Genomic DNA, 18691 nt, shown 5'->3' on the forward strand with positions numbered 1-18691 from the left:
CTGCTGAGGAGATGACGTCTCACAATAGTGGCTGGAATGGAGTGAATGGAATGGTATCATTGTTCAAAACCATTCCATTTATTCTGTTTCAACCATTACTATAAATTATAATAAATTACATTTGTAAAGACGAGGACCAAAATGGTAATACATTCTTAAATGTGAGAGTATCATTTGTTAATGCAATCTGTCTATTCTAGTTGTGCCATGCACTTGGTGGTTAGATACTATAGGTGATTCAACCAGTTTATAAACGATTAGATCGCTAGCAGAGGTTTGTTTGAGCCCAATGTATATTGGACAATTAATTATAAAATGCAGTTTATGTCATGTGTAATGAAAGATTTAGTCTGATGATTTGGTCCTAATAAAAAAAACAAGACTTGTTTTTTTATAATTTATTTCAAGAGAAACTGAAGTTGTCAAACATTTACAGCAACGTCAAAAAAGATGCTTTACTAAAACATCTAAATGGCTCAAGTTAGCTTCTTAAACAAAATAAGTTCATAATTTACATGATACGTACTGTATACACACTTTGACATAGGTGCTGAAAGTAGTAGTAGTAGTTCAGGAGAACAGAACACCAGGAATGGTTTGGTTCCTTGTACAGTGAAAGAAAGTTGCATAGAGTGGGTTGGTTTTTAAGCATAATCATTACGGTAGCTGTATGTCTAGTGCTCCCCTTAAACCATGGCAATACACATGTAACCTACACTCAAAGTCTTCACTACTCCCAACAAGATACGACATCATGTATGAACAATAGGTGGTGGAAAGAGCTTCAGTTCCCTTATCATATACAGTATATTTCAACGTAAAACATGAACGTAGAGTAGTCATGCAACAGTAGGCGTTGCCATGACGTTAAAGGGAGTGCTCACTTACTTGTTAACACCGAAAGAGGTCAGAGGTTACAAGAGGTTTTCCAGGTAACAAACTGGTCTCTTAAGTAAAGCTGAGAGTGTCACTGGGTGTACAGTCTAACATTAAAATAGAGGTATCTGAGAAAGAGGTGTGTTAACTGAGATTATCTGTAAAAAAAATAAATAATAATAATCTAAAAAGGCTAAGTTATCTGCAGAGAAGCTTGAAGGTAAAGTATTCAAAATCTCAAACGGCGATCAGAGTAGCTAACGGTAGCGAAAAAAATAATCTAAAAGCATTTTAGAGGAGTTTGACCAGTGAGGTTGGTTGAGGTTAAAGAAAAACTGACTCGGGTCTAAACCTATCACAGTTAAAGAAATGGCCCTCTAAAAACGCAAATTAAAACAGGCCTAGAACGAAACCAGTTTAAAAGAAATCTAGTGAGACGGTCTAGTGAAAGACAACGGTCAGAGAAGGAGACTGAGGTAGGACTAGACTATCAAACACAGATCCCAGTGTTTGTCAATAGCCGTTAACGTTAACGAAAGAAGGGGGGAAAAAAACAGGAAACTAGACGAGACTAATAAAAAAAAGGAAAGAATGAGTTGCCTTGACACAAGATACGGTCCCGACTGAATCCTGGAAACACGTCTATGAATCAATCGTCAACTACCGTGCTTACTTAAAATAAAAGCGAATAGATAACACAGAGAACACTCCCAATATGCTGTGGTTCAACTGTTTGTTGGTTGGTACTTGCTGAAGTCCACATTCTGCAATCCAGGATTAGCGTTTTGGAAAGATCCAGCCCTGGTTTAGACTGTCAACCATTACGTGAACGGGTATTGTCTCTCGGACTAAAATACTAGGAAGAGTCATTACAAGTCAGAAACATTGCAAAAAGACACTTCACAAATCTAGATGGTAGACTCTTAAGTGGTAGTGTTTGAAAAACGACGACGATGACTATGCGTTTGTGTGTGTGTACAATAGTATCTGTCCATTCAACTGTTATTCCCACACACATCTCGTTTATAGTGAAGTGACACGACTAAAAACGGCTCTATGGTGAGCGAGGAAAAGGCGATTTTTTTTAAAACCACTTTTTTTTTTTAGTCGTGGTGCTAATTGGAACTATTCCAATGCCAAACAATCGACATCCTAAACTGAAGACCCTCCCAACAGATATTCAAAAGCCATTCAATTACAAAGATCAGACGTTGTTGATCACAACTGTCCTTTTGATCCCATTCCATAGCATTATTTACATGATGTTATCAGCTAATTTTATGGTTACAATATCCAAAGAAGTAAATGAGAGTTTAAAAGGAATTTCGAAGCGCTCAAAGTTACCTGCTTTGCCCTTAATTTGCACTAGGCTTAAAGTGAGTCTAAAATCCACTTTGGTGAGGGTCCTGAATCTTCATACACAAACCTCACATTGAAACCATAACATGCTCACAGTAGCCAACAGCCACATTTCATTATTCATTTCTGTATAAAAAAAAAGACACTGTCAATGTCAACTTAATAGTGAGTGACATACAATAATGTAAGACTTTTCATCGTAGTTACTAGCTAATCAGTCAATTTTTCGGTCTGAAATTAACATGATTCCGTTTCATACCAAATTTTTGGGATATATAACATAATCAAATTATATTTAGCCCAATATTAAAATTGTGACATCAGTGTCCACAACTCTGGTACAATTTGGTTTACGCAATAGGTAATTCCCCTAAAACCATTTTATGATCTTATATAGGGAGATGGCACTGTTTGGCTTCAACTGCACGACATTACAATATTATCATATTATATAGGCCTGCTACCAAGGGAAAATGATATACTGCATGTAAAAAAAGAAACCATCAAACTACTTAGGAATCAAATTGGTTACCCCTCCATTCGATGAATGTCTAAGGCACAAGGGTGTAGAGGGAGGGGAACAGGGGTGTTGATGATGCTGCTTGGTTGATACTAGTGCAATGTGTCCACATTGAGGACAGGGGACATGGGGCGCTGTGTACTGAACTACCCAATATAACCCACCTTTATAAATTGTCTATAAATAAAGTTGTATTGAACTGAATTCACATTTCCAATTCACAGTATACAAGTCCCTTCTTCTAATCATTATCGTCGGTCGTTTTAGGAATACTTTTTTAAATCTCTGGTATAGAGGGTACACAGTGCAACCTGTTATCCTCTCCGGTATATACGTGAACGATTATCCATCCATACTAGCCTATGTGGCCCCATCCAACACACGTCAACATCGGAGAAGAAGGAAGAAACAGTACATGTCCGGACCAATTCAAATAAAAAAACAACGTTGAGAAAAATGTATTTTGAAGACCAGCTCATCAAATAACAAAATCATTATTACTCCTTGTGGCCATTAAGATATACTTTATTAGTCCCTACAGGATGGACATTTTATCTAACCCCCCGGATACACACACATCCACACATTAGGTTGGAGAGGTAGGTGGCACCTGCTGGCTCACTCCCGCCATATTTTTTGCCCTCTTCAGCAGTGGGATTCGAACCGGCAACCCTCCAGATGCTGGCCTGCTTCTCCAACCTCAAGGCTACTGCCGCCCCCATTCCAAACCAGGTGTGCCATGGAACACTTTGTGTTCTGGCATACTTGACCGTCGTCCATTGGTGAATGTTTTTGGGCTTTTTAAAATAAAAGGTGCGGTGGGGGAAGGAGAGAGGACCTGACTTCTCACATGGCTTATTGCATAGCTTTCCCGATAAAGGTGTCCTGATTTTAGAAGCGCTGACCGCAAACCCTCCATTCTTTCACATTTGGGAGCAATTGTAGAGGTTTCACAGTTCAGAGTCCCTTTTTACACCTCTGTACAGATGTGGAATCCCACCTTCAGTTTGTATACCAATCTGTGGAGAAAGAGAGAGAACCAGATGATTGAATGTTCGTCAATATGAAATACAGGCCCACAGGTTATCAGAATTCTTTAGGCAGTGCTAATAGTGTACTGTGGAACTCCATTGCATTCACTGATCTGTGCATACAAAATGTATAGCCTATAGAAATATTCCATTATGCAAGGCCAGTCAGATGTGTGAGATTGGTGGGATTTAGACCCTGATGATTGGTTGACCCTGATGAAAGATTCCCAATAGTGTCATGGTATAAATACCATGACAACCACTCCAAAAAACAAACAAACACTGAAACTGTTGATGACGTAACCCAGATCCTTTAGTTTTCGCTTTAATCTCAATGATGCACACTATTAAGTAGTGAAGTACGTGCCATGGATAGGTTGCATAACTCATACCACATGGTATGTGCACAAGTGGGCCAGCTGGACTGATGCATAAAAATAACCCACTTGACAAAATGCTCGAATGTCTTTTTTTAAATGACACTGATAATTATATTGATATATTGATGATTTTTACAAGTAAAAAAAATAGCTTCTTTACAGTGGTCTCCACTGAGGCTGTAAAAAGTCTGCACAACCCCATGAATCTCCCCCTTATGCAGCAACTACTGCAGCACTTGTGTTCCATGAGCAAAAGGGCCCCTTTCCTTCACTAACTGCTTGCAGCACTCTCAGCTGCTGTAAGGGCCCTACAGCAGCTGACACTGTCAGGCTAAAAGCCAACCATTATGGATTGCTCTTAAGCCCAGGGGGGATCGATCAATGGTGGTAGCCGACTACACCTCCCATTCATGTGCAGGCTTGTTGAGGAGGAAGACTGTGCCAGGGTCACAAGCAAAAGACAATGCTTTCAAATATTTTGCAATGGAAAAATGGAAATGAGCTGTTCTTATTGGAAGAGTCCATGTAGTCCCTTCCTATTGGTCTGTTAGTGCCTAATGAACACAACCCAGCTAAAGATCCTGTCAAGACTCGTGGGAGGTGGGAGACACCTATTCTGACAGAGGGCCATTTAAAGTCTGCTGAAACACAACTTTCACCCATGCCACTAGCATGCAGAGTAATTTCTCAAGCAAGACTTTTGTTAGGACTGTCAATGGTTTGAGCTGTGGGAGGGGAAAACTGAACATTTACTGTTGGCAAAGAGGTTTGGAACTATTTTTGATCTATTAACTAATTTACCGCATGGTGCTGTCACCATGGAAGGCCAAAACTGTGTAATGATCATGCCGTTTAATCAGCTTCTTGATATGCCTCACTTGTCAGGTGGATGGATTTTCTTGGCAAAGGAGAAATGCACCTTAACAGGGATGTAAACACATTTCTGCACAAAATTGGAGAGAAATAAGCTTTTTGTGTTTTTGGAATATTTCAGGGATAATTTCAGCTCATGCAACCAACAGTTTAAATGTTGCGTTTATATATAAAACACAGGGAAATCACGTTTTTGACTGCACTGGGTCTTTAAGCTCCTCTTTAGATCTCCAATGTGCCGCCCTCTTATACTCAACTAACTATAATCATTTCTGCTCCTGCGTTTTAAAAAGGACTGAAAAGCCTCAGTCCGCCCACCACTGCCAGGCAAGTTCTGTAACAGTGAGTGAGTGAGTGCAAGCAATTAAAACTAGCAGAGGAGTCTGGTCCTCACCCAAACTCGAAACCAGTTATAACATTCTTTGTACGACCACAACAGCACCAGCGAAAACCATTAAAAGCGCTTAGGGAAAAGAAAGCAAAAGAGAGAAACTGACAAACTTATACAACGCAACTTACGCAATGCCCAAGCTCACACCGAGGTTGGCTGTGCCTGCCTGTTTGTTTTCAGGTTTAGGAGGAATTCACCGTTCCAGCCTCAGGTAATTCACCCATCTTGAAGTGATTAGATATCAAAGGGGGTTGAGTATTTGTGGGATAGTGGTGATTCATGGTTTCGGTCAGGGTTGGCAAACGTGTGTGGATCTTTGAGACACTCAGTGAAGCTATAGCAGCAGTGAGACTTATCTAAAAAAATCTGAGTTCATCACAAAAAATATCCCTGAGAGCAAGCTCCTAACTACTTTTTTTGCAACAACACCAGCTGATCACACACATCTTATCAATAAATGAGAGTTTAAAAAGGCTCCAGCCAGAAGACCAAAACTGAGGCTCAGCAGAACAATGCTCAAAGACGCACTGTATAGCCTACTCCAGAGTGTGCCTGACAAAAGAAAGTGATTGAAACCAAAACACAGCACAGATACGGTCGACTCACAACTGTACATGCCAATGCAGAACCCCAGCACTGCCAGTCAGTAACCCAGGCAGTGGAAGGCAGGGTGAAACGAGACCGAGGGGTGCATACAGCAAAACAAAGTTCAAAACACCCCGGTTACATAACTAAGCAAAAACGCTCTTGTTCTTGGACACCCGCCCTCCACTCCCCCCAAAAATCATATATAAAAAGTGACCCCCTGTTGGCATTTCTCAATCAACTCAAATATTGTGTTTAGCTTTCACTGACTTCAGTCAACCCCCCCCAACTGGTTTCCATGACAACAAACATCTATACATACGGTGAGACACACCCACAGAACAAATTGAGTACATGCTGTACCATACAGCCAAATAAACAACACCATTTCCATATAGACTGATAGTAGATGGAGAGAGAGAGAGAGAGAGAGAGACTTCCAAGTTTGAACATGCGTTCTTCTGCTCACCTAAAGTGTACCGTGTGCCCTAGGATAGGGTTGAACTAGTCCCAGTGTGGAACCTATACGCTGTACATAGAAAGACTTGCGTAAGGCACCACAGTCAATATTCCCTGTTGATGTTACTCATGTGCAGGGCACTCGAAATCTCAATTAAAAAAAGATGGCCAACAAAACACAGATGCTCAAAATAAAAACAGAACCTCAGTTTAAGTAAAGGCGAGGGAAAAGCTAAAGCGCATTGGCCTGGTTTATCTGGGTAGAGGCACACAGATACACAGGCTGGCAGGCAGAGGACAAAATGTTCCAAACGTGAGCCTCAGTAAACCCTTGTATAGAAGGAGCTAACAGTAACCATAGACCGCTCTGAGAGTGCGCAAGTGTGTGTGTGTGTGTGTGTGTGTGTGTGTGTGTGTGTGTGTGTGTGTGTGTGTGTGTGAGAGAGACGTTGGACAACAACAACAGCGATGGAGGATGCCCACGGCAGTGGTTGTGGTACTGGACAGAGAAGATGTCACTTTCAGTTCAGCCTGATCCTTGAACACAAAGGATTTGTATTTAACACAGGTTTAAAACCCCACCAACTCACTGTAAGCCCCCGATAACCCCCTCAACCTACCATATTCGCCCCCTCCACACGCTCTGTGTTCTCAAGATCTAATCCCCCCCCGTGTGACAGATGATGGATTCTCCCATCAGACAGGGTACCAGGGGTGGGTTACATAACAGGCATAACAGCTCAAATGAGGCCACTCCACACCGGTCAAGAGGCACGCAACACTACGCAGCTGGGCGATATGGCCTAAAAATCATCTTGATTCTTTTCAAATTTATAGGTGGAGAGATATTGATATATAGAGATATATATATAATGTGTGTGTATGTATATATATATATATATATATATACACATACATACATACATACATACATACATGTGAGAGAGAGAGATTTTTTTTATGTTCTCTAAGTAAGCTTTATTGTACAATTAACTTTCAAATACACTGCATTTCAAACAGTCAACAAAAATCTAATGAATTCAGGGCTTGTGAAGTTATACCTAGGCTAAATATAAGCATTCCACAACCATAATACCCACCAATAATTGAATTATTTTATCAAAATAGTTTTACCAGCTTTTTGCAATATTCACTGATATTGCTTTCAAGTCAGTCTATGAAAATGCCATTTTTGTTCAAATTTAACCAGAACAGCTAGTATATCTGTCTTTGGCTAAAATGCTTCTAACAGTAAGTGGTACCGCACAACAATCAATATTCATTGATACTTCTGTTTTAGTAGTCTGCTCTGTGTGCAGTTTGAAGAGTTGAAACATAAAAAGAGGAGCAATAGAAAGGGTAACTTCTCTATTACAGTAAAATAAAGTTAATCTTTTTTCCGTGTCCATATGATTCTGTTGGGCCAAATCAGTCAGGAAGACGTGATCGCTCATCTTTGATGTGGTGAGTGGCCGGGGGGAGGGGTTTGCTGTATGTGTGGACATGAGAAGGTGAACAGTAACAGTGAAGTGAACAGTGAAGCAGATGAGACCAAAAAGACACAAGAACAAACATTTCTACAAAACCTGGATTCTTGCGCCCGGCCCTACTTCACAGTTAACTCACTGTCACTCATGGCACACTGGGCAGCTGGGAGGGGAGTGGCGAGGGGGAAAACAGGTGAACGGCAGTCTAAAACATTGGGGATTGGTCGGAGTGCCCCAAAAACTCTGACCATCTGGGTTCAAGTTCAGAGCGTCAGATTGGAACTTCAGATATCTAAACCTCAATCTCATCTACAAGAGATTAGGGTTATTAGAAGGATCCTTAGAGATTGAGCACAATCTAACACATTCAACCAATTCCATTAAAATGTGAGCTAACGTAGTAGCGTGAGGCTACTGTCTTAATCCACAGAGGTTTTGATTTGACACGTTTTTGACGAGATTCTTGACAAGATTGCCCCATTCCTCTGAGCTGTCTGCTGCGTGAAGTCTCAGTTCTATCCCATGCAACCAAGCAGAGCGCTGCATTCCCGTGGGCCCCGACAGAGATCATTGCGGCGCGATCAGCGTTTTTCATGCTGCGGGCGGGCGGGAGGTGGTCAGACAGACAACTTTTTAAATCCAGCATATTTTCTAAAAGGTTGTCTTTCTGTTGTTTCTATTGTATTAAAAGCACCTCTGTCGCACTATTCATAAAGGCTAATTCTTGCTGACTATCTGCTTTGATCCTGCTTTATACTAACTCTGACTCATCACATACGCTGCTGCTACTGCTCATCATCTATCCTGTTGCCTAGTCACATTACTCCTACCCATACAGCCTTCAGAAAGTATTCATACCCCTTAACTTATTCCAGATTTTGTTGTGTTAAAGCCTGAATTCTAAATGGATTTCTCACCCATCTGTGCACAATACCCCATAATGCCAAAGTGAAAACATGTTTCCAGGAATGTTTGCTAATTTATTGAAAATTAAATATCTAATTGACATAAGTATTCATACCCCTTTGCTATGACACTTCAGCTCAGGTGCATCAAATTTCCTTTGATAATCCCTGAGATGTCACTACAGCTTCATTGGAGTCCACCTACATAGCCTAGTGGTTAGAGCGTTGGGCCAGTAACCGGAAGGTTGCTGGATCGAATCCCAGAGCTGACGAGCTAGAAATCTGTCATTCTGCCCCTGAGCAAGGCAGTTAACCCACTGTGCCGAAGACGTGGATGTCGATTAAGGCAGCCCCTGCACCTCTCTGAATCAGAGAGGTTGTGTTAAATGCGGAAGACACATTTCAGTTGAATACATTCCTTGGCTGAGATGGGAGAACCTGCCAGAAGGACAACAGTTTCTAAAGCACTTCACCAATCTGGGATTTATGGGAGAGTCTGCCCTAACAGAAGCCACTCCTGAGAAAAAGGCTAATGATAGCACGCTTGGAGTTTGCAAAAAGGCACATGAAAAGACAGGCAAAATATTCTATGGTCTCATGAGAAAATGTTAACTCCTGAATGCAAAGTGCTATGTCTGGAGAAAACCAGAGGAGAACCTCGTTCATACAGGACAATGACCCCAAGCACACAGACAAAACAACACCGTAATAGCTTCAGAACAAGAATGTGAAAGTCCTTGAGTGGCCCAGACATTAATCACATTGAAAATATGTGGAAAGACTTGAAGATTGCTGTTCACTGCCGCTCCCCATCTAACTTAAGAGCTTGAGAAAATCTGCAAGGAAGAAAATCCCCAGATCCATATGTGCAAAGCAGATAGAGACGTACCAAAGACAACTCAAAGCCGCCAAAGGTGCTTCTACAAAGTATTTCAATAAATTTGCAGAGAACTCTAAAAACATGTTTTCACTTTGTCATTATGGGTTATGGGTGACTTAAAATATATTTAACCCATTTTGAATTTAGTCTGTAACAACATTTGGAATAAATCAAGGGGCATGAATACTTTAAGGGACTGTGTACATATCTATCTTTACTCATTGTGCATTTAATCCTTATGTTATTATCTTTCTATTATATTTCAATGTTTATCTCAGCATTGTTGGGAAGGACCAGTAAGTAAACATTTCACTGTTAATCTACACCGGTTGTTTACGAAGCATGTGGCAAAAAAAATTGATATGATAGGCTCCAACATCGACTAAATATTAATAACATTTATTTTACTCCCACTCCTAAACGTATGCAAAACATAGCTCAAGTCAAGTGTCTGATCTCCTATTCCATTTCGCCCCAACTCTGCTCTCTTCCAAACTATATGTCTAGCCTGTTGGCTGAAATAGCCCAATAATGGGCACTACTGATAGCCAAAAATAAGATGTCCCATGTGAGAATCTTTGGTATTTTTGATCTTGCCTATATGGCGTTAAATTCCTGGGACAGGGGCTGCCAAGCAAGCTGCGTCACATACGCCTAAAATAACATTTTCAGGACTAGCTCTTGTGGGATGAACAAAATCAGTCCCGCACAGACTTAATTAAATCAGCTCATGAAGAATGGAGCCTGTGGCTCACCCAGTGTCTGACAGTTACTCTTTAAGGGTTTATCAGATCAAAAATGTGTACGCCTAACACAACAGCAGTGTTGTAGAATATTGGACGATTGGTTTGCAGTTGAGAACTGTGGGGAGGTCCGTGTTCGGGATTATTATCCACCGTGGATGGTGGTCTCAGAGCCTTGTAGCTATGTCACAATGGGAACCCGGACTATTGTGTCTCAGTGTCTGTGGACTATGATTTACACTCTTTGTTCCGTGCTGCATTTCACCCTGGCAATGAGTGTGCTGAAACCTGGGTTCAAAGTACTGGTTTTCTTTCAAATACTTTGAGTGCGCGCAGATCAAGTATTCAAAAGAAACGGGTGTCTTACAGCCAACCACAGAGGCACTGGGAGTAGTCTACTTTGTCTCTCCGAAAAACAAGGTGAGGACATCCACGGCCCAAAGACTAAGATGGCACAATGTCCTTAGACGCCCTGAAAGTCCAAATGGCTAAGACAACTGGAATTAAGCAGCCTGCCAAAAAAATCCAATAAGTCATGATCAAATGTGATGTGAGTGTACCTGAGAGGTAAGCAAAGGGCATCTGTTACTCAACTCAGCCCAAGAAGAATAGGGCTTGTTTACAGAGCACTGATACCATCTCCCATACTCACGCAGAGGAGGAGCAGCAGGAAGTGGAGGGCTGGGCCAGGTTTGGCTTTGGAAAGCGGACGAGCCGGGCTGATCTGCTCATCTACAGGCAAACGTAGTGTTAAACTAAAGGCCCCTGAGGGGATGATCTGTCAGAGCAGGAGAGCGTTATGAAAGAACGGAAAATGGGCCAGAGAGAGGGAGGGAGCGATGCAGTTTGGAATGGCACTGGCAACCGTACAGGGTACACTTTGCCCCTCAGGGCAGGTAGCATGGTTTTGATTAAAGCCAGAGAGAAAGAAGAAATAGAACAAATAAAAAGAGGGGGAGGGAGGAGCAGTCAGATGAATAAGCAGAAAAACGAGTGAGACGTAAGAGACTGAGCGAGGGATCTCTGGCATGCAGAATTGCTTGTCTGGACTCAGGACCAGCATGTTTGTATTTGAAATAGCAGTCAGTGCGTCAAGGCATTACCAGCAAACTAGTTCTCTTGTGTTGCTGCACTGAGTGCGACTAAACAGAGAGGGGAGGCCAAAGCCTCTGCTAAATCAAGAACAGTTCATCTCAGATTAAAGTCAATGTGGCAGTGAGGAGAATAGCTTTCACTGATTCACATGGGTATTAATACAAGGCTCCCGATTGGTGCAGCAGTCTAAGGCACTGCATCTCAGTGCTAGAGGCGTCACTACAGACCCTGGTTAGATTCCAGGCTGTATCACAACGGGCCGTGATTGGGAGTCCCATAGGGCGGCGCAGAATTGGCCCAGCATCGTTAAGGTTTGGCCGTCATTGTAAATAACATTGTAAATTTGTTCTTAACTGACTTGCCTAGTTAAATAAAAGTTAAATAAAAATAAAATAAATAAAAAAAGAACTGACCCCTAGGAATGCAAAGGAATGCGATTCTTGAAAGTTAAATGGAGGCAGACCAAATACATGAGTGACATACTAACAAATCAGGAGGGCACTGACAGGGCTGCTAAACAGCCGACTGATATAGGATCAATTGACAGTGAAATAGGAGCAACTGCTATTAGGTCACATTTAATAAGGGTCAACTCTTCAGTGAAGCTATATGAGTGAGTGAGCAGGTGAAATGTATGTGTGTGTCTATGTGAGAAGGAAGATAACCTACCTGGTAAAAGAGCAGTCCCTTCTCTGACAGACCAGGGGTTGGAAAGGGGAATGGGAGCGGTGTCACGCAGCACGCGTGACTTGGTCCACCCGCTCCTCCAGCTGGAAGGCGTCGGGCCGGTCCTGGGGGTTGACCGCCAGCATGTCCTGCAGCAGCTTCTTCACCCCCTCCGACATGGTGCTGCGTGTCTTCTGCGGGATGTGCAGGACCATCTTGGGGTTCCCCAGCAGCGCCTCACCCACTGGCACGATCTCGCTGCCCTGCCGCACATAGGTGCCCAGCAGCTCGCGTTTCGACTCAGCGTCAATGAAGGTGATCCGCTCCAGCATGGCCCAGATGATAATGCCCAGGGCGAAGATGTCCGCCTTGGCCGTGTAATGGCCCTCCCACACCTCGGGCGCCATGAAGAAGTCCGAGCCGCAAGTCGACGACAGCCAGAACTTGTTCACGTTCTTGTTGTTGCTGCCGTCCCCGCCACCAGCTGTGGGTTGCTCTTCGCCATCGTTGCCACCGGCGCCAAAGCCAGCGCAGACCTTGCTGAGGCCGAAGTCGGCCACTTTGAGTACAGGAAAGCCTGACTTCTGGGAGATGAGGATGTTGTCAGGCTTGAGGTCGCGGTGCACAATGTTGTTCTTGTGTAGGAAGGCCACGGCGCTGGTCAGCTGACGCATGAAGCTCTTGTTGGTGCGCGGGTCAGGCCGCCGTGACAGGATGTACTGGTTAAGGTCCCCGCCCTCGCAGAACTCCATGACGAACCACAGGTAGCACGGCTCCTCTGGGTAGCCCAGAATCCGCTCACCTGGGGAAAGACAAAACGGCATTAAAGGGTAGCAAAAACACACACACTTGACAGTGAGAGGCCTCATACACTAGGCTTAATTTATTGTAGCTCTGCAATATTGTGGAGGCCTCGGATACCCGCTTACACCCGCACACTCCCCTATGCCTTAAGATGACTCTTGGATGAAGTAAAAAGAAGTGTGCGACTCAGCGTTTTGAGCATACAACAAAGACTGAAGGGAACACAAAGCCAATCTGGTGGCAAGCACCATGGTTATTTTAATCACTAACATTTGTGACAACATTTGTGACAATATGGGATTTCAAGTGTGCCATGACAAAAACTTGGAAAAACAACAATTCATGTAGGCTAATGAATGGGACTCTAACATGCTGACCAGACCACTTGAGTTAGCATGCGAGCGCTGAAAAATAAACGTACACATACATGTTATTCAATCATTTCACCCAAACTGCTCACGCACGTTAACGTGCGTATGCGTAGCCAGTCGCTAAAATAGAACTTGGTTCTATTTTTAACGCGCTGCAAGTCCCGCCGCCTCATTGGTTTTTAGGATCATATACCCACGTGGGTGATTGAAAGATGAACTGAGGTCCACATTCCAGTGCAGTTGGTGGTGGTAACGCACCTTAAAGTTGGTTGCCAACCTACATATAAAGTCTGAAAAAGAAGCATGAAGAATGAGAAATTACTAGAAACTAACTAGGTTTACCCTTTTATCTGTGGATTAATTGTCAGAGTAGAGGACCTCGTGCATTTCAGGTAAAATAACAACCTAATGTTTATATCCCAGGACAAATTAGCAAGCATCAGCAAGCTAAATTGCCATGAATGTTTCATGCATTTCAACCTGTCCCCAAATTAATATAGTTGTTTTGTTTGTTTTGATATTTCAACCTGCGTGTCCTGATCACATCTGGTGTGGATGGACAAACTCAACATGTGTGCGATGGCACGACCCCGGTCAGCATGCAATGGTCTATGGTTTCATTCTGGTCCCCATCAACCAGTAGACTAACATTCTCAATGGGCGGCAATAATGTACTTTTAGCATTAACCCCAACTTGCAACGCGTCCAACATGTTCATGCAACAGTGGAGGAGAGAAATGCTTGAACCAAAACAAACAATGTCTCGCTAATTTGATCCAGATCTGAGGGAAATGACAGAGTGCTCAAGTAACATAAACTGTCGGGCACTATCTACACACATTAAGATAGGGCTGTGTGCAACAGTGCAATCAGCAATGCACTGATCTTGGCTAGGGTATCTGGGACTGTGTCCAAAGACTACAACTCAATGCAAACACAGGTAATCTGTCTGTGCCCTACAATGTTTGGGCTTAGTCAGCATATTTGAGAGCCGAGGAGGGTGAGTTGAACTAATACAAGCTATAGGACTACAAATCCCTTCAGACAGTTGAGGCCAAGTCCCTCTAGTGTCAGCAACATGATGGGGTTGCACCTGGGATTTAAATGGGTATGTAAACAGTATCCCAATAACCCCCTTTATCCTATTTGTTTTTCATCCTTGCACTACCTTCAACAACGTCACACCCCCAGTGGGACAAGGGCAGAGATAAGTTGGAGAAAAAAAACAATAGGCACAACTACCTGTCTCATGAATTGTTTTAAACCACAATGTCAACCATTGTTTTGGTATTGGCTAAGGCATTAATTGACTTGCTGATATTGGTAAGGTCCGAATAGGCAACATTTTTGCTCATGCAGCTTCTGAGTTCTGAAAACCTATGGGGAAATTTAAATAAAACTTGTTTCAAAATGTAGTATTTCAGTTTATAAAATGCAGGGAGTAACCTAATTGTGCAAGATACAATACAACAACTAGCTTACAATACAACAACTAGCTTACTTTATCAACTTAGACAGAATTTTTTTCCAAGCTGGGATCAAGTTGATATTTTCCTGCCGGACAAGCCCTGAGCAACACAATGCAGCTTTGTGAGATGGCATTGCAGACAACACTACAGTGCCGTATCCATGTAGCCTAGCCTACATATAAGACAGTGCTGAAGTGTGTTTCCTGAGCACATATTGACCAACAAGCTTTCATAAATATGATGATCATCCTATGTTCATTAGACTTCAGAACACTATCCTCTCATATCTGTGCAGAAAGTGGGTTAACCTGACCAATATTGATGATAATGTTAAAAAAAATGCCAAAACATTTCTATTGACTTTTACACTATTTAGCCCAGAGAAGCTCCTTCTGTCTTTAAAATGATGGCTATTGGCTAAAAAGAAGTCTAGATTAATATTTAATTTGTTGACAAGTGTAATGGCCCGAATGGTGACACTTACATAAGGGCATTTCCATGTAAAAGGACCCATGAGCACCAACATGTGAAGTTTATAGGAGCATGTAAAATAAAAGCTAATAGTCACATATATTTTTTATTTAAGGCATATATACATTTTTCAACCATTTTCCATCCTAAAAATTAGGAATACGCAAAGGGTCTGATTTCTGGTCAAACAGATAGAAAAGGGGTCTACCAAGAAAAAGACTTAAGGTAATATAAATAACACACAATAATGTTGATGTAAAGAACCCTGCCAACTACTACCTACACATATTTAGTTTTGATAAATGATTTGCCTTCTGTACGTTCAGAAAACATTGCCTTGTGCTTTGTAATTTTTAAGATATTTTCTCATTTCTCTCCCTCATGAGGAGGATCATGAAATTTCACAGAAGGTAGACCTACCTACCAATTAGATACAGTATTTTTACCGATATCATGTTTGTTTTAATAATTAAGTGATACAAACTCATAATTCTGTTACCAAACTTAGCATCTGCACAGTTCTTTCAGTAAATGTGTTTTTGTAAAATGTTCAGTGGAAATAGTTTAAATGTGTCCTTGTCTAGAGAGTTGTATAGATTGATGAACTTTGAAATCAATGGTTTTTGTTTTGCAACATTTTGAAGTAAAAAAAAAGTCAGCCTAATTTAGTTACCGTGGAATTGCCCATTGACAACTATAAAAAGGGCAGCAAAGGCAGTACAGGGGCTAAAAGCTCTAAACTTTAAGCCTAGAGATTAAAAACAAGATTCAGAAGTATATTTTTCTCAAAAATTATAAGTATAAAAATGTATACTCCTATTTAATATACATTTTACATTTATGTTATATAAACTTGATTAGGAAAAAATACAATTAAGTGGAGTGCATTTAATAATAAGAAAAATGAGGAAATAGCATAGGTTAATATCATAAATTGCATGATATATTGATTGCTTAATTTAAAAATGTATGCAAATTTGCAACCAGGAGAAGTTTAACTGATGGCCAACTAGAACACTGTGTTCTCTCAAGTGCTGGAAATAGCAAACTGCCTATACAACAGTATGGCAGCGTGAACCTATAGGTGGGACAATCTTTTTTTTACTAAAAACAAATGTATGACACTGAGCAACGTACAATTTATTACGAAATCAATAATGATGGATAATCTATTCTAGATGTTTACTTACTGCCCTCCCATCTAACAAGTCTCCTAATAGAAACAATAGGTAACGTGTTTCACAATGTTTTCAACACTTTTGGTTTATTTCCCTTATCCACCTCGTTTTTGCTGATCAACACTTTTGCAAAATTAGCCTACTTTTTTGCAAACAATGGGTAAAACACTGAGCTAGCAGCTAGCTTGCTAATGAAACCATTGTTTTGATTGGCCTGTTCTGTATTGATCACAGATCTAACGAGCAAGCTATCTTTTCAATTCAATCGAGTTACTGTCATTAAAAGGGTTACTAGACAACCAAACAGGCAGTGGATTTCGTCAACGTAAACATGAACTAGCTAACGTTAGTTACCTTTTAGTGAAGTCTCCACCAACCGCAGGTATTGTTTGGACCTTTTATTTCCATGACTCATTTTCTGGGCCATGCCGTTCCTTTGTAGCACACATTCCTCAAGCTGCACCACATTCTCGTGTTTCGTCTCCAGGCTTGCCAAGGCCCAGAATTCGGCCAGAGCGAGTTCCACATTTTCGGGAGCGTTGCACTGCAGTTTTTTAACCGCTACCCTTGCCCCAGTCCTCAGAGCAATTGCCTCGAACACTACCCCATAGCTGCCCCTTCCCACCTCCCGCAACAGATTGTATCGTGGTGCCATTACTATAGTATGCCCCAGGTTCTCGTTCTTGGAAAAGTTCATAGAGAAACAGTCCTCCTCCATAGGGACATCGATGTCTTCATTGTTGTTCCCAACCACCAGCGCCCTCAAGACTTTGACCACCTCTTGTTTCACCTCCCGTTTCGTCTTCATTGTGGCGTTCTGTGCTTCAACCAGCCTTTTGAAAGCCCGCAGACTTCTTGGGGTTCTTATCTTTCGCCTTCTCGCATTGCATATATCCATGACTTCTTTTTAGTTGAAAACAAGTGTTTAGGAAAAATATGTGTATCTTTCATTACTTGAGTCAAAACGAATGATCAAACCTGTGACGTTTAATTGTAGATTAAACGTCAGATAGCCCTCTCTACTTATATGATGCCGCTCTTTGAACAAATTTGATTAATAAACAACTGTACAGCCCCCAATGTACAAAAAGAGAGAGGAGGGAGTGGCTTGCTCCGAATTCTTCTTCTATGATATCATGGCGGTCGGCAAACAATAGTTTAAGTGCATGCCGCCACTTACTGTGCTGGAATGTATGATCAATCATGATCTGCCCAATTCTGTACTACCATGAAAATACAATTCTAAACCAAATAAATCAGTAACTTCCACCACACCCTGCTGCTTTACACAACCCGAGTCAATTGATAACCTTACCAATAAAAGCAATGAAGTCAACTTTATTCATTATCAAAGTGTTTTTTGACATTGCACATTCATGAGCACAATATTTCTGAACAGGCCTCGAAACCCTGCCAGGACCATCAGAAGCACCAGACCCGACTGTAGGTCCACTTATTACAGGTACATCCATGTCATCTCCATCAGTCCGCACTGTAGTTCTACCAATCTGTTTTACAGCCTCTGCATACGATACACCATGACTGATCCTATATCTCTGAGCCTCTCTAGACTCTCCCTGTACCTGGCATCCACCAAATGCTGCACTGTGTTCTCCCCCAGAATTACAGCACTTAACCTTCACATTGCTTCCACATTCACTGTAATCATGAGCCCCTCCACACATCTTTTCTTTCCTTTACACTGCAGTGCACATGGGACAAATTCTGCCATCTCAGATGTTTTCTTCATTTTTTTCCTCTGTAATATTACTAGCCACTTAGCAATATTATGATGTTCGCTTCAGCTAGCCTAGATAGGTTCCCAATCTCCCAACATCATAACTACAGTAGCTACCAAGAAGCCATTTCCTGCTATCAATCAAGTTAAAGTGTAATGAACACAATGGGAGACAGAGAGCTGGTTTCAAGCGCAGGGCGCAGCAGGTGTTTATTTGTAAAGGACCACACGAGGAGGCAGGGAGCTGGGTCCAGGGGCAGGCAGATGGTCATACACAGGGGGTCCAAAAAGGCAACAGTACAGGCAGGGAAAAGGCTAGTAACGTTGTCCGGGAGATCAGGCAATAGTTTGATAACTGGAAATCCGAAATCCGGCTAAAGTAGAGGCAGGGAATAGGCAAAAGGCGTAGT

General features: G+C 41.9%; 1 protein-coding gene across 1 annotated transcript; it reads right to left on the reverse strand.

Annotated features, from left to right (window-relative positions):
* Window positions 1-383: 383 nt before the first annotated feature.
* LOC118361213 (serine/threonine-protein kinase 35-like) lies at window positions 384-17640 on the reverse strand. Its single transcript, XM_035740956.2, has 3 exons — window positions 16898-17640; window positions 12254-13052; window positions 384-3774 (listed from the first exon to the last, which is right to left on the reverse strand). The coding sequence occupies exons 1-2, from the start codon at window positions 17439-17441 to the stop codon at window positions 12316-12318; spliced, it is 1281 nt and encodes a 426-aa protein (XP_035596849.1). The 5' UTR covers window positions 17442-17640; the 3' UTR covers window positions 384-3774; window positions 12254-12315.
* Window positions 17641-18691: the final 1051 nt, after the last annotated feature.

Source organism: Oncorhynchus keta, chromosome 28 (assembly GCF_023373465.1).
Source record: "Oncorhynchus keta strain PuntledgeMale-10-30-2019 chromosome 28, Oket_V2, whole genome shotgun sequence".
NCBI lineage: Eukaryota > Metazoa > Chordata > Actinopteri > Salmoniformes > Salmonidae > Oncorhynchus > Oncorhynchus keta.